The 13,297-nt window shown below is 42.2% G+C and overlaps 1 protein-coding gene across 2 annotated transcripts in view; it reads right to left on the bottom strand.

Annotated features, from left to right (window-relative positions):
• The window catches only part of LAPTM4B (lysosomal protein transmembrane 4 beta), a 61,557-nt gene that overhangs the window by 42,656 nt on the left and 5,604 nt on the right, over positions 1-13,297 (bottom strand). Inside the window, exon 1 of one of the 2 annotated variants that reach the window (XM_077351833.1) lies at positions 9,688-9,946. The exons of the other annotated variant lie outside the window; for it this stretch is intronic. Within the exon in view, the coding sequence (XP_077207948.1) occupies positions 9,688-9,822 (135 nt within the window). The 5' untranslated portion in view covers positions 9,823-9,946. Of the gene's footprint in view, positions 1-9,687; positions 9,947-13,297 lie in introns of those variants that run through there. 2 annotated transcript variants of the gene reach the window in all.

The raw sequence follows: 13,297 nt of genomic DNA on the forward strand, positions 1-13,297 counted from the left end.
ATTCACTGCCAGGTCAGGTCACCTGCTGCCATCTCCACCTTCCTCAGAAGGATTTGCTATTGCCGTGTTTTGCATATGTTGCATAATAAAGCAGGCTGGGCTGGTTTAAATTACCGTGCTTTATGGGTGAGAAGGACCATCCCATTTTAAATCATCACACTCTAAATAATTTTTAATCCATGGATTGTCAACTCAACCACGCCTCCCAGTTGATGGCTATAATAGTATGTTATTGCACTTTACCCCTTACCTCATTAAAAACGTAAGCAAAATTTTAAGAATGTTAATTTATTTCATTTATGAGATTTATAGGCTGCCCCTCTCCAAGATGGTCTAGGGGCGGCTTACGTCAGGATATAAAAACAAGCTAATACAAAACCTCTAAAATCTAAAATAACTATATACTAAAAACAACATTTTAACATTACTGTGGTTGCTCCGTCCCAAACACAACCTAACACCACCTAACAGGCTGGGAATACCAATTATGATGGGAAACTGGGTATCCTGGCTCAAGATGGAGGCTTGCAATCTGGGCAGATCCCCAGATTCAGGGCAGGCAGGGGGCCCAATACTGATGTTACAGGTGGGATTCTGGGCTCAACCAAATGTCTGATGGAAGACCTTCATTTTACAGGCCCTCCAGGTCTTTGATAGCTCTCACGATGGTTCCGGTTGTGCTCATAGCCTCAAAATCTGTTTGCATTGGATCTTTTAATTTCTTTATATTCAAACAATATACATTTTAAATTAATAATAATTTAAAAACACACCAAATGTTTGCTTTTCTCTTTTGCACACTGATTGTTGTTCCATGGTACTGTTTTTTAAGAGCCGGTCACTATAACTGAGTCTTTGTTTTTTTTTTTTTAAAGAAAAGAAAAAATCTCTGCAAATTAAAATAGCTGAAGTACTTTTCTAATAAAAAAGTGATTTTTGACCATCTTCAATTAATATACTTTGAACCATGTTTCAAACTACTGTAGAAAGTACTCATGGTGCGGTGCGGACCCTCTACTGGGATTATTAAAACGAACAATGAGAGCCTACATGCAACAGAGATTAAAGTGACTTCAAATGACTGGAAAACCTTTATCTACTAGAAAGCCCAGCCAAACACTTCCCTCTTACATCACTGTTGAAATGCTAATAATACAGAGGCCTTCCTGACCTCCACCAAAATGCTAATAATACAGAGTCCTTCCTGATCTCCCCAGAAGCCATCACTGCTAATGTTCTGGAAGTGACAGGTGCAGACTTACTCTCCCAGCATGACAGCATTCTACCAGGACTATCCTAAATTATGTTATATCCAAGTCCACTGAAGTCAATGCACTTATAAGGGTGTTAACTCTGCTTAGGACTATACCATCAGTAGCCCATGGTCTAATAGGTGAAGCAGGCCCTGAGAATATAACTCTAGGCGTGCATTGGGAGTGGTGGTCCTGTTTGTGTGCATTCAAATTCACAGTACCACCCTAATCAGAGTTCCATCCTTCAGATTCTTCTGACATGGGTGGGAAGTGTAGCATATGGGGAAGAAAGAGGAAAGATTACGGTCCCACCTAAATGCCAGAACGTACAAGCAAGGTATTTGCAATTGCTTTTTTTTTTCTGCCTTGACTGGCTATCAGAATAAGAGGGCAAACATTGTAGCTGCCATATCCCTTTTCAGTGCTGCCTGCGACGGTCTACAAGCAGAATGTCTGTCCCAATTCCTAGTAAATATTTCACCAGACGGGACAAAATAGTAAGCAAATCCGAGTGCCTGCTTTCAAAATCAAACCAATCCCTGTCAGAATGTGACTGATGCAAACACCACTTTGGAAAAGACCGCTGTCACTGCAGTCCTCTTTAGGGGAATGATCGCTGTAATTCTGCCGACTGGTAAACATCCCTGGTCCTTGCACATTTTCCGAGGCGTTTTCTCTCCTTTCCACCTGACTTCCCTGAATGGTTAAGCTGGATGTGAGAATCATAACCAGATGCCAAGATGTTTATTAGTGTGTGTTAATCTTTCAGCTGGAATCAGTTATAACAATGGTATGAAAGAACAGTCGCATCAGTTTGGATCTTAATCAGTTAATATCTGAATGCACATCCCTTGAGGAAATCCCACAGCCCAATATATGTGTCTCCAGACATCTCTTTCAAAACCTTCTTGGCATCTGGGCTCCTTGCTTAGGGAACTCCCCCCCCCCCCTACACCATTAGTTGAAGTCTACCTTAATGGCTTTCAATTGGCAAGTGAACATAGCTATTCACCCAGGCATTTAATTCAGCATAAATTGTGCGGTCTGGCTGGTTCTGCTGCAGTTTTCCTGTTGACTGTGCTCTATTATGCTTTTGATACTTTTGACAGTGTTACTGGGATTGGAAGGTGGCATAAAATGTTTTAAATAAAAATAAACACAAAGCTTAGCTGTTTCTATCCGTTTTTTCTACTTCACCTTATCAGCCTACCAGTAGCAAGCATTTCTGTCACACTACAGATCGGGTCTCTAGACGTGTGAAAAAACAAACACACAGCTCTAATGACTGTGAAAAATTCTACAATTACCAGAAGGACACGCTGCATTTCTTTTATTTACAAAGACATTGTCCTGCCAGACCAACCTGTTTTCCTTATTTGACTGAATGACAGACTTACTAGATGATGGAAACTCAGTTGATATTGTTTACTTGGATTTCAGCATGGCTTTTGACTAGGTTCCCCAGGAGGGGACCATCATAAATGTCCCTTAACTCATCAACAGCTTAAAAAAATTAACTATAGGAAAACTACAACTTCAACATCTTGCAAAGTACATAATACTTGGTGTAGTGCTTAAGAGTGACAGCTTCTAATCTGGGAAGCAGGGTTTTATTCCCCACTCCTCCACATGAAGCCAAGCTGGGTGACCTTGGGGTAGTCACAGACCTGATAGTTCTGTTCTCACAGAGCAGTTTCCCCCAAAGCTCTCCCAGCCCCACCTATCTCACAAGGTGTATGTGGGAAGAGGAAGGGAAGGCAATTATTAGCTGCTTTGAAATGCTTTCTGGTAGTGAAAAGCAGGGTGAAAAACCTGTGAAATCTGAAAAGTGTGGAGGCATTTTCATAAAGGGTATAAGGACCAGGTAAGAGAGAGTTGTGCAGGAGGGAGCTTTCTACAGTGGCCACAGTGTTGAAATGTTAATTGCCTATGAAACTTTTAGGCAGCTTGCTCATTATCCATCCCTATCTTCATACTGCATTACCGGATCATTCTATAGCCTTTATCTCATTCTTCTCTAATTGTGAAATCCAGTATACTGGCTCCTGTAATTTGTAATTTTCAGGTTCTTCTCTGATTTATATTCTTTTTATTTTATCACTCTAGTTGTACAACCCAGTTTGTTTCCATTGTTTACTGTATGTATTATACTGGTCCTTTTTGCATTGTTCCTAGAACTCTGTTCTCCCGTGAATCTCATCAAGAAAGTGGACAATAAATACAGTAAACAAACCCTGGGTAGACAAATGCTCCTCAACAGAATTCAGCCATAACACTCCACAGTTTTGGGGGGGATACCGTCCCCCTCTCAACACCACCAGGTTATCAGTTGCAACACAACTTTTGACATAAGCTCAGGCTGATCTCATTGGCTAAGTGACAATGGTTAACAGCCTCTTTATCCATAAAGACCTTCTCTACAGACTTACAGCAGCCCTGCAAACCACTCCACACTAGGACAGCCCTTAAGAAGTTTGCACACACACAAAGGATCTTGTACAAGCGACAATGCAACAAGGGCAAGACACAGGAACAATGGCCCTGAGAAACACCTGGTTTAGCATTCGGAAACCAACCTGTGTTGAACACTCCAGGTTTCTAAAGAGAGCCAGCTTGGTTAGGAGTGCGGACTTCAAATTTGGCAAGCCGGGTTCGATCCTGCACTCCCCCACATGCAGCAGCTGGGTGACCTTGGCCTCACCACGGCACTGATAAAGCTGTTCTGACTGAGCAGTAATATCAGAGCTCTCTCAGTCTCACCCACCTCACAGGGTGTCTGTTGTGGGGAGAGGAAAGGGAAGGCAACTGTAAGCGGCTTTGAGCCTCCTTCAGGCAGAGAAAAGCGGCATATAAGAACCAACTCTTCTTCTTCTTCTAAACTCTCTAAGAAGATCTGATTATTGTAATGAAGCTCATTTGAAACACAGTATTCCCCTGCCCTCCCTTCCCCAACCCCAACTTCTCAAATGAAAAGTTCTTTTTTGCAAATCCTCTAGCCGTCATCCTTGCTTGCTTGTTTCCATTTCTGCAGCCCAAAAAGCACAAATGGAACATAAACTGCTAATCCACTCTGGAGGAAGCTGGATGTGTCTGCCAGCAGAGAATTCGAAGGGATGGCTCAGTAGGATCTCAGCAGTTGCCCATTAGGAATTGTGTGACTTGAGAAGGTAAAGCCACATTCTCGATTTGATTAGGGGACAGAACTAGTAGGCATATCCTCCAGAGAGACCTCCTGGCATGCCTCATTTGAGAGAGATCTGAGAGTCGTCACTGTAGGACTTTGTTTTACAGCTCTGACGCCCAAAGGACAATGTGCCAAAGCTATAATGTTCAACACCCATTTGTATTCAACTGTGGTGACCCTTTTTCTTTGATTTCAGTATGCTCCTGTCACACCAAGCAGTTTTCCCGCTCACCATACCAGGAGACAGTTTGTGCTCAGCAACAGCAGAGATTAATCTTTACTGCTAAAACATAAATGCACCTGCCTAGCTTGTAGCTTAATTATACTATGCTGTCAAAGATACACTGAGAAGATGGTTCTTGGTAGCTACAAGGCAGTGTGAGCATCCACACCCTTTCCCAATTAATTTTATTAAAAGACAGTTGTACATCAATCCATTGTACACCAATCCCCCGTGAGCCATATGGAAGGGCAGTATAAAAATCTAATTAATTAATCCCTATATTCTCATAATTCTTTTATTTATTTTAGATATTATTACATTTATAGCCTGCTATTCCCATACCTGATGGCTCATGATGGCTAATAAAAATACAGCCCCACAATAAACCTCAGTAAAACTCCAATAAAACCCTTCTTCCATTTGGCTCTACAGCCCCACCTGAGGGAAGAAAATGAGGGTGACTGGGTGAGATCTTCCCAACTCGGGGAGGAGCCCAGATCTAACTGCCCTAGCCTTAACCAAAGACCTGGCTTTGGAATTGGGTAGAATTTAATTCTACCTAATATTTGGCAAGACCTCTGTCACCAAAGAAGAGAGATGTAAAGTGACAGATCTTTCAGCAGCTTTTTTTCCATACTTCTAGAGATGCATTTAAAATCAAATCTGTCAAAGATATTCCTTAAAAATAGAACATGTCAAGTCAAGTCTTCAAATGTGTATTCTGCACTTTAAGGAGAGACAACGAAAGGATTTATACATCACGACAATGTTCAAACCCATTTTGAGCCTTACAATAATCTCCCACCTGAAATCTGATGAGGGAATATCATTCTTAAATAGGCCAGTCTTCCCACTGATCTCATAAAATCCCAAATTTAGACAACATCTAAATCTGATACCGATTCCTGCAAGGGCTCATATTTCAAGAAATGGCTCCAGGGCACTGATGCAGCAATATTGCTGAAGCAAAGATTTGGTTCATGCCAGTAGTTGGACTGGACAGTCCAAAAATCCAGTGGGCTAGATTTGCCTTTTTGGCTGGTGAGAAAGGGAGCAGATGGTCCCCACTGACCATCAAAAACATGATGCAGAGCATACTGGGATTTGGGTATGTAACTAAAAGGGGAATTAGTGGAGACTGAACAAAAATCATGGCTGGATCCAACCATGGAAGGAAGACTGGATAAGAATACAATGGAACAACTAAAATGTCAGCTCCTACCAACTCTGCTTCCTACAGCTAAATTGTAACACATTTATATCAATAAGTACTCTGACTCATTACTATTATTAAGAATTCCTGGTACAGAAACTCCTAGTGCTCAGTTTTGAAGGGAAAGGTGCCAAGTCACCAACTTGCCTGGAAACCATGACTGAAATGAAGAAAGTGGTGTAGGCAAAAAGACAGTTTATTAGCTAATAAAGTCCAATATTTTGTTCAAATAAACGCACTTGCAATCCAAAATGAGTGGTTTCTTTCTATAGTCTGTAATATGGTTGAAATTAAATCTACCAGGAGCCAAAAGAGGGAATGGTTTATCATTTGCCCGTTAATGGGGATCGGTTTATCAGTCGAGAGAGAGATCCTCCAGAAAATTCAAGAGCATATAGCCTATGTATATTCAGCAGTGATTTTCTATATTTTGAAAAAAATGAGATTGACTCTAGTGGATACTGAAATTTAGAGAGGGAATAGCCACTGAGTTAAAGATTCCTGTTTTGGCTCCCGACCCATTTAATTTCAATCACATTACACAATAGAGAAAGAAACCACTCATTTTGGATTTAAAGTGCATTTATTTTTAACGCTGCTTGAGTACTTTGTTTCAGTTTTGGATACAAATGGTACCCAAGTTGAAACAGCAACAGGCAGACAAACTCCAAGGCTTGCTGAATGTAACCTTGAACAGAATATAACTATGGAGGGAGGTAAGACACATGTGTCTCTACATCTCTAGCCCATCCAAAATAGAATGTTCATTTCTTTCTGCCCAAGAAATGGAGAAGTAATGGGCTGATTCTAAACTTGCTTTGTTTTTTCCCTTGCGGATCCTGCTGAATTCAGATCGATTTGAACTCAGGTCTTCCTCTATCCCCACCCCCCAATTGAAACCGAAAATGTTCTGCACTTGATTGGGGAAGCTCAGAATGGGGAGGGGTGCCAATTGCAGCAAGTCTCTTTCTTTTCTTGAACGGGGGGGGGGGGAGGAGGAGGAGGAGGATTGGAGATAGCAGTGGAGATGGAAATAACAAGAAGCAAATCTCTCCTGAGAGAAGTTAAGGCTTCTGGAGCATAGTCACTTTAAGGGAAGCCTTGCAACCGGGAACCAGGAAGTCTTTGAAATGATGCCCTAGCCAATCAGGGAAGACTGCTTTGTTCTGAGGCACAGAGCAGTGAGTTAATTAGAAAAAGCAAAAATCTGCACACTTACTGATGCTGGTTTTTCAAATATTGAGGGTTATATCCACTCCTGGATATTGCGGGGGAAAGGTAGGGTCACCACGAATCAATCATGCATCTTGCAGAGGGGAAATTAAAAGCACCCCAAATCAAAATTCAAATCGAATTCAGTGTAGACTGCAGGGATTTAGTTGATCTGGGAGTGGGTAAAAAGACCCATGCAGACTACATCCTGATTAGGAAGCCACTGCCCATCATCAGGTGCTGCTGGATTTGTTTGCTTTCACATCATGCTTGAAGTGGAATTTCTCATATCTAGGCTACAGAGGACAAGATGAGAAGGTCATCATCTTAACAGGGCTGGAAGTTTCACTGCTGCTTTCTACTAGCCTTGCATGAGAGTCCTACAGCAGCAGATTTCCTACCGGATTGTTAAAAAGAGTGCATCATTGAGCGGCAGAGAGCAAACTGAATGAAAAATCAATGGCATAGAACAGCCTTTGCAAGCACACAGGTCAATAGTATTGTTCCGCTGCATTACCATGATAATGAAATCTCACACACCTAATGCTTCTAGCTGTGAGGAAATACACCACACAAAATCAGGAACTGCATGCTTAAGGCTGGCCTTCAACCTTAATTCATTATCTGAAATGGCACATTTCCTCCTCTACCACCCAAACACTGTGAAAGATGGAAAGGGATTGCGTTAAGGAAAATACCTCATAATGTGATCCCTAAGCCTGTTTTACTTTCACAATGGAAGTAATTTAAACAGGTTTACTCAGAAATAAGTCCCATTTCCATCCACGGGACTTACAGGAAAGGGTTTCTACAATTAGAGCTGACTACATTAAACACTTATTTAAATAGCAGTGCGTTTTCCTTCATACTTTAGATACATCCTATGACACGTTACACAGATGCAAGAAAAGAAATGCTGCTGAATTGCTGGACAGCTCCGGTGGCCAAGACTCCTGCCATTGGAAGAAGCTTCTGGGTGGGATCAGAAGAAGAAGAGTTGGTTCTTATATGCCGCTTTTCCCTATCCAAAGGAGGCTCAAAGCGGCTTACAGTTGCTTTCTCATTCCTCTCCCCACAACAGACACCCTGTGAGGTGGGTGAGGCTGAGAGAGCGCTGATATCACTGCCCGGTCAGAACAGCTTTATCAGTCCTGTGGCGAGCCCAAGGTCACCCAGCTGGCTGCATGTGGGGGAGTGCTGAATCGAACCCAGCATGCCAGATTAGAAGTCCACACTCCTAACCACTACACCAAACTGGCTCTCTCTGAGGGGCATGGGAAATGCAAGCAGATTAACACAGAGGGGAATGTCTACATCACATGCATCCAAACCATGCCTTGCAAACTATGTGTTGTTTCTTGTTACTTCAAGACACTGAACCGGGGGAGGGTGGAGAACATGACAATCATGTGATCTGAAGACACGAGGGGGGGGGCTTTGACCATCCCTTCTATAACTATATAATGAAAATGAAATGGCAGTGCCATCCGTGGGGCCTCAAATTGTGGACTATAGGCCAAGAAGGGAAAGTGTGGGAAGGAAGACTAGGAGGGTTTAAGAGCAAGAAGAATGGCTGGGAAAGGAAAAAATGGCAACCCTGAGAACTCTCGAAGAGTCTTGGTTGCAGTATAATTACCACAGAGAATATACACCCAAAAAGAGAGAACAAGACTCAATGCAGTTCCCCTAAGGATGAATTTAAAGAGCATTTTGCCAAGTGGAAGCTTATCATAGAATGAATGTAATGTCCCACTAAATGGCAAGGACCCTTCACTACCGTCCTGCTTCCTTAGATTGGTCATTTCGTGCCGATGTGCGGTCAAATCCTCCTCACTGCATGGGTCATTATTCCATGTTAGGGTTATGCACGATGGGAGGGGCTTTGCTGTTCCTTCAGAGGAACAGCAATCTTTGTACTTCTCCTCAGCTTCCTATCAACACCCTGCTAAGCAGCCAATGCAGAATTCCACCATGATCCGCTGCCTCCCACTTCAGTTGGGAAAAACCAGGCCAGGATTAATTACAGGAGACTTTCAGTGACCCTGTGGCAGCAATTCCAAAAAGGCTCCTCAGCTAGCCTGGAATGCCATCCTGAGCATCAGAGCTTGAAGACCTGTTCCCTCTGCGGGAAATTCACCCAGACCAGGAAGAAAAACGGAGATGCTGTGCTTCTAAAGCACTCTGCTGAATGAGGACTGTGGTGCTTTGGTCAACTGCCTGTCTTTAGAAATTCACTTAACGGAAAATCACTCAGGATGACTGTCTGCATGCATAACAGGCATAACCAAGAACAAAGAGAACGCTATCCGATGTCCCTTGGAAAAATGATAGCATTTGCCTGCGTATCATTGCCAGGACACAGTCCTACAAACAGCGGATAGGATTACAGCATTGCTGAAGAATAGCTTGATTACTGTGTCTGTGCAGAACTAAGCTGGCCACAGGAATTCTCCTTTCACAGGGTGGCCCAGGGAAGGTCTTCTTCAAGCAGCTCTGAGCTGACCAAAAGGCCTAGATTAGAACCTTTCACAAGAGTTTAAGCCATTGCATCATTATGGAGCTCAACTCCAATGGCAGCTAAAGCCTCTTGTGATACACAAACCTGCAGTGCTGCCAGGGCCATCTGAACATGCCACTCCTCTCTGCCACTGCCTGAGGTCCAACCATCCAAGCTTCTCTTGCCAATGTCAGAACCCCGTTGATTCGGCCATTTAGTGATGTTTATGTAGCCAGGCATGTAGTTAGCCCTGTAGGGGTTGGAGTCGACCTGTGTTCTTTATAATGTTTTATTGCCTTATGTTCTCTTTATTGCCCTGATGCTCCTTCCTCTCCCTGGTCCTCCTCATCCCAGCCCTATTCTTCTCCATCCCTCCCCTCCCCGGAACCTTGGAATTCCTTCATTGTGATGTTTTGACTATTTGATTCTCTCCAGCTTTCTCTGGATTCCCATGGGGGGGGGGGGGGGAGAATGGGATCAGATTCACATGTGATGACCTATATTTCTTGCCTCAGTTTTGACAATGCCTTGTTGAGAGTGCTTTCTTACTCAATAAATGAAATCTTTTGCTTCAAATCAAGAGTTTGCTTTTCTGGGTAACCCTCACAGCCAAGTGTGTGTTGTAGATCTCACAAATTGATTGTACCCTCCTAAATTGATATTGCATTTCCATTTACAAATGGGAAGCCAAAGCTGAAATTAAATAATTTGCTCGAGGTCAGACAGCCTTAAATATGCTAATGTCAACTCAAGTCATTATTTAGTAGCATTAGCAGGGGCTTCAGCTCAGAAAACTGCTGAATCATACGTTATCAGCTTCTGCTTCCCAGTTAATTTATTTTTAATATTATTTATGCCAATCCTTCCCTGTAATTTTAGCTTTAATACTCCCCACTTGTACCCTTCCTGTGCACCCTTATTTGCTGATGTAGAAAATGCTGCAAGCATTTCAGAAACAAGTGCTCTTCCCGCTCCAATTCTCTGAGCTGCAACTGGCAAAAAACAAACATGCATGAATAAATTTCTCACTGCAAATATGGAACAAGTCCACTCTAATGAAGTGGATTCTGTTATCCACAGCAGGCACATTAATATTTCTGGTACCTGAATTGTTTCAGGCTCAAATCCATAGTAGGTAAACAAGGCTGGTTACAAATCTCATTTTCCACCAGCAATTTTAGCTGGTTCCCTACCCACTGCAGGTCCACCAGAACTATGCCTGGTTAGGCCCCCTGGATTTTGGGGAGGGGCAGCATTTGGGCTGCAGTGAGAAAATGTGGTAGCTTGGATCCAACTCTTAGTAACTGTGCTTAAGTAAACAAATCAAAAGATATTTGTTGTTCTTGTTATGTGCGAAGTCGTGTCCGACCCATCGCGACCCCATGGACAATGATCCTCCAGGCCTTCCTGTCCTCTACCATTCCCCGGAGTCCATTTAAGCTTGCACCTACTGCTTCAGTGACTCCATCCAGCCACCTCATTCTCTGTCGTCCCCTTCTTCTTTTGCCCTCAATCGCTCCCAGCATTAGGCTCTTCTCCAGGGAAAGAAGAAAAGATATACAAGCCACTTTATTTCTGATGTCATGCCAGCAAACAAAACATTTTTTAAAGTTTCATTAATATGCATATACAGACATACATCTTTCAATATGTTTTTGTTAACTGTGTTATGAAATAGGGGTTCGATCCTACAGAACGCTTCTGATGACAAATGGATTTTCATCAGCAAAGCATCAGTTCTTCCTCTGCTCCTTCCAGCTTTAGCCTCAAATGTTGTTTCATAATTAATCCTGCAGTCCTCCTTCCTAGGGATAAGAAATTATATTTGGGACAACACTTCCAAAGAAATCTAGCTATGGCCTTCTTACTAAAATCTTAATTAATGCTTGTTGACCAACAAACACCATTTTTCCCTCCTAAAAGGTAGGTATCACAAGGCCAGTTATCTATAAGCCCAGCATTTCATCTGTGTGCAGCTTGTAAATATAAAATTCTAGGGGAAATGAAAACTTACAGCATCAAGTGGAAGCTTTACAGCCACGGCAGAAATACATTAACAAAGTGGAGGAAAAGAAAGGGTAAAGGACGACACTTTTTCACCCTTATAAATATTCTAGCCTGCACACAATTGCATTGCACTCTAGCATATTAAATGAAAATGCAATGAATAGCTAAATCAATTTATCATTCCCTTCATGAGCCTTTATGGGATTCCAAAAGGTTTTATATTTCTGTATTCCTATATTACTGTTCCTCCCTGCCCTTGCTCTCACAAGAATCCTGTGAGGCAACTAGCTAATGGTGCAATCATATGCAGAGCTACTCTAGTCTGAGCCTAATGAATGCACTGGTAGGCCTCACCATGCAGGCACTGTGGCTCAGTGGGCATTTGAACCTAGAACACCACGACTCAATCTTCTATGTGCCGCTGCTGTTACCTGCCTTGAGCAATTCAGAAGGGTGGGCTAGAAATAAAAAAAATGTATTATAATACTATTATTATTATTACAGGGCTTCTACCAAAGTGCTGCCAGTTAAGCATTAAGTACACAGACGCAAATGTCTAGGAAGCCGAATTTGTATTCAGCATAATTTCAATTGTAAAGAATAAATCCTTTTCTAATCTGTGCTCATCCAAAGAAAACCTCAGCTCTCTGGGGCGCCCGACCTATTCCGGATAGAAAGACAATTCTTATCAGCTTATCCACATAGCCAGAATTTGCCTTCATTGTGAATCCCAGGAAACAGTTCCCAGAAGCCAAATTTTCTATCAGTTGCCAGCAAGATGTTTCCCAATCATACAGGATCTGGCACACTGATGCATCTCTGAGGTATATTGATCCCAACTTCTCAGGCTTTTATTTGGGAAAAAAATGAAAGAAAAAAATTGACATTGTCTTTATAAGATGGAGGGATAACTGCAACAAACAGACTGCTGAAATTACAAAATCATAACATGGGAATATTAAAACGTGTTCCATCTTTAATTCTGAAACAGAATTAGATTTAAATGGGTCTTACTTCCAACTAAGCATACACTGAGCATGCAGGTAATTAACTTCCTCTTTGAAACAAATGGGCCTTAGCAGAATTTAATACAGGTGCCTTTTATTGTCTGAATTGTACACATTGTGATTTGCAAGGCAGGGGGTGATTTAAAAATCTCCACAAATAGAGGAAATGCAATGCACATTACTTTCTGGTGTGTATTTAATTCATACAAAACCTCAGAACGAATAATGTGGAATTATTTAACATCTTCATAATACATTATCTTGGTTTTATTTTTCGCACATTTCATCCCTTAATGTCAGCTCCTACACTCAAGTTGTATTTCTGGAAACACATCAAATCGTGCTCAGAATCTTTGTTGCAGTATGACGTCACTCCTGATTGAATTGGTCCCTTGATCATTACAATAGCCCTCAAACGACAGGGAGGGCTCCACCGCTTGAGGAAGGGGAAGGAAGTGCAGGTGCCCCCTGGGAAGCACTGGATTCTGAAAAGCCTACAGATGCTAAATGGCCCCCAGTCAATGACCTTCCCTGAATTCACAGGGGTGACGGAACCCTAATTGTTCCTTCTTCATCTGATCTGCAAACTCAGGAATAGCTTTGGCCTTGTTATAACGATTCATCCTTCTGTGCAGTTTGTCTTTTTGGGTGAAGCAGACTCTCAAAGGGAATCTGGGGTTTTCTCCCCTTGCCAGTGTTAG

The sequence above is a fragment of the Paroedura picta genome, chromosome 9 (genome assembly GCF_049243985.1).
Source record: "Paroedura picta isolate Pp20150507F chromosome 9, Ppicta_v3.0, whole genome shotgun sequence".
In the NCBI taxonomy this organism is placed as follows: Eukaryota; Metazoa; Chordata; class Lepidosauria; order Squamata; family Gekkonidae; genus Paroedura; species Paroedura picta.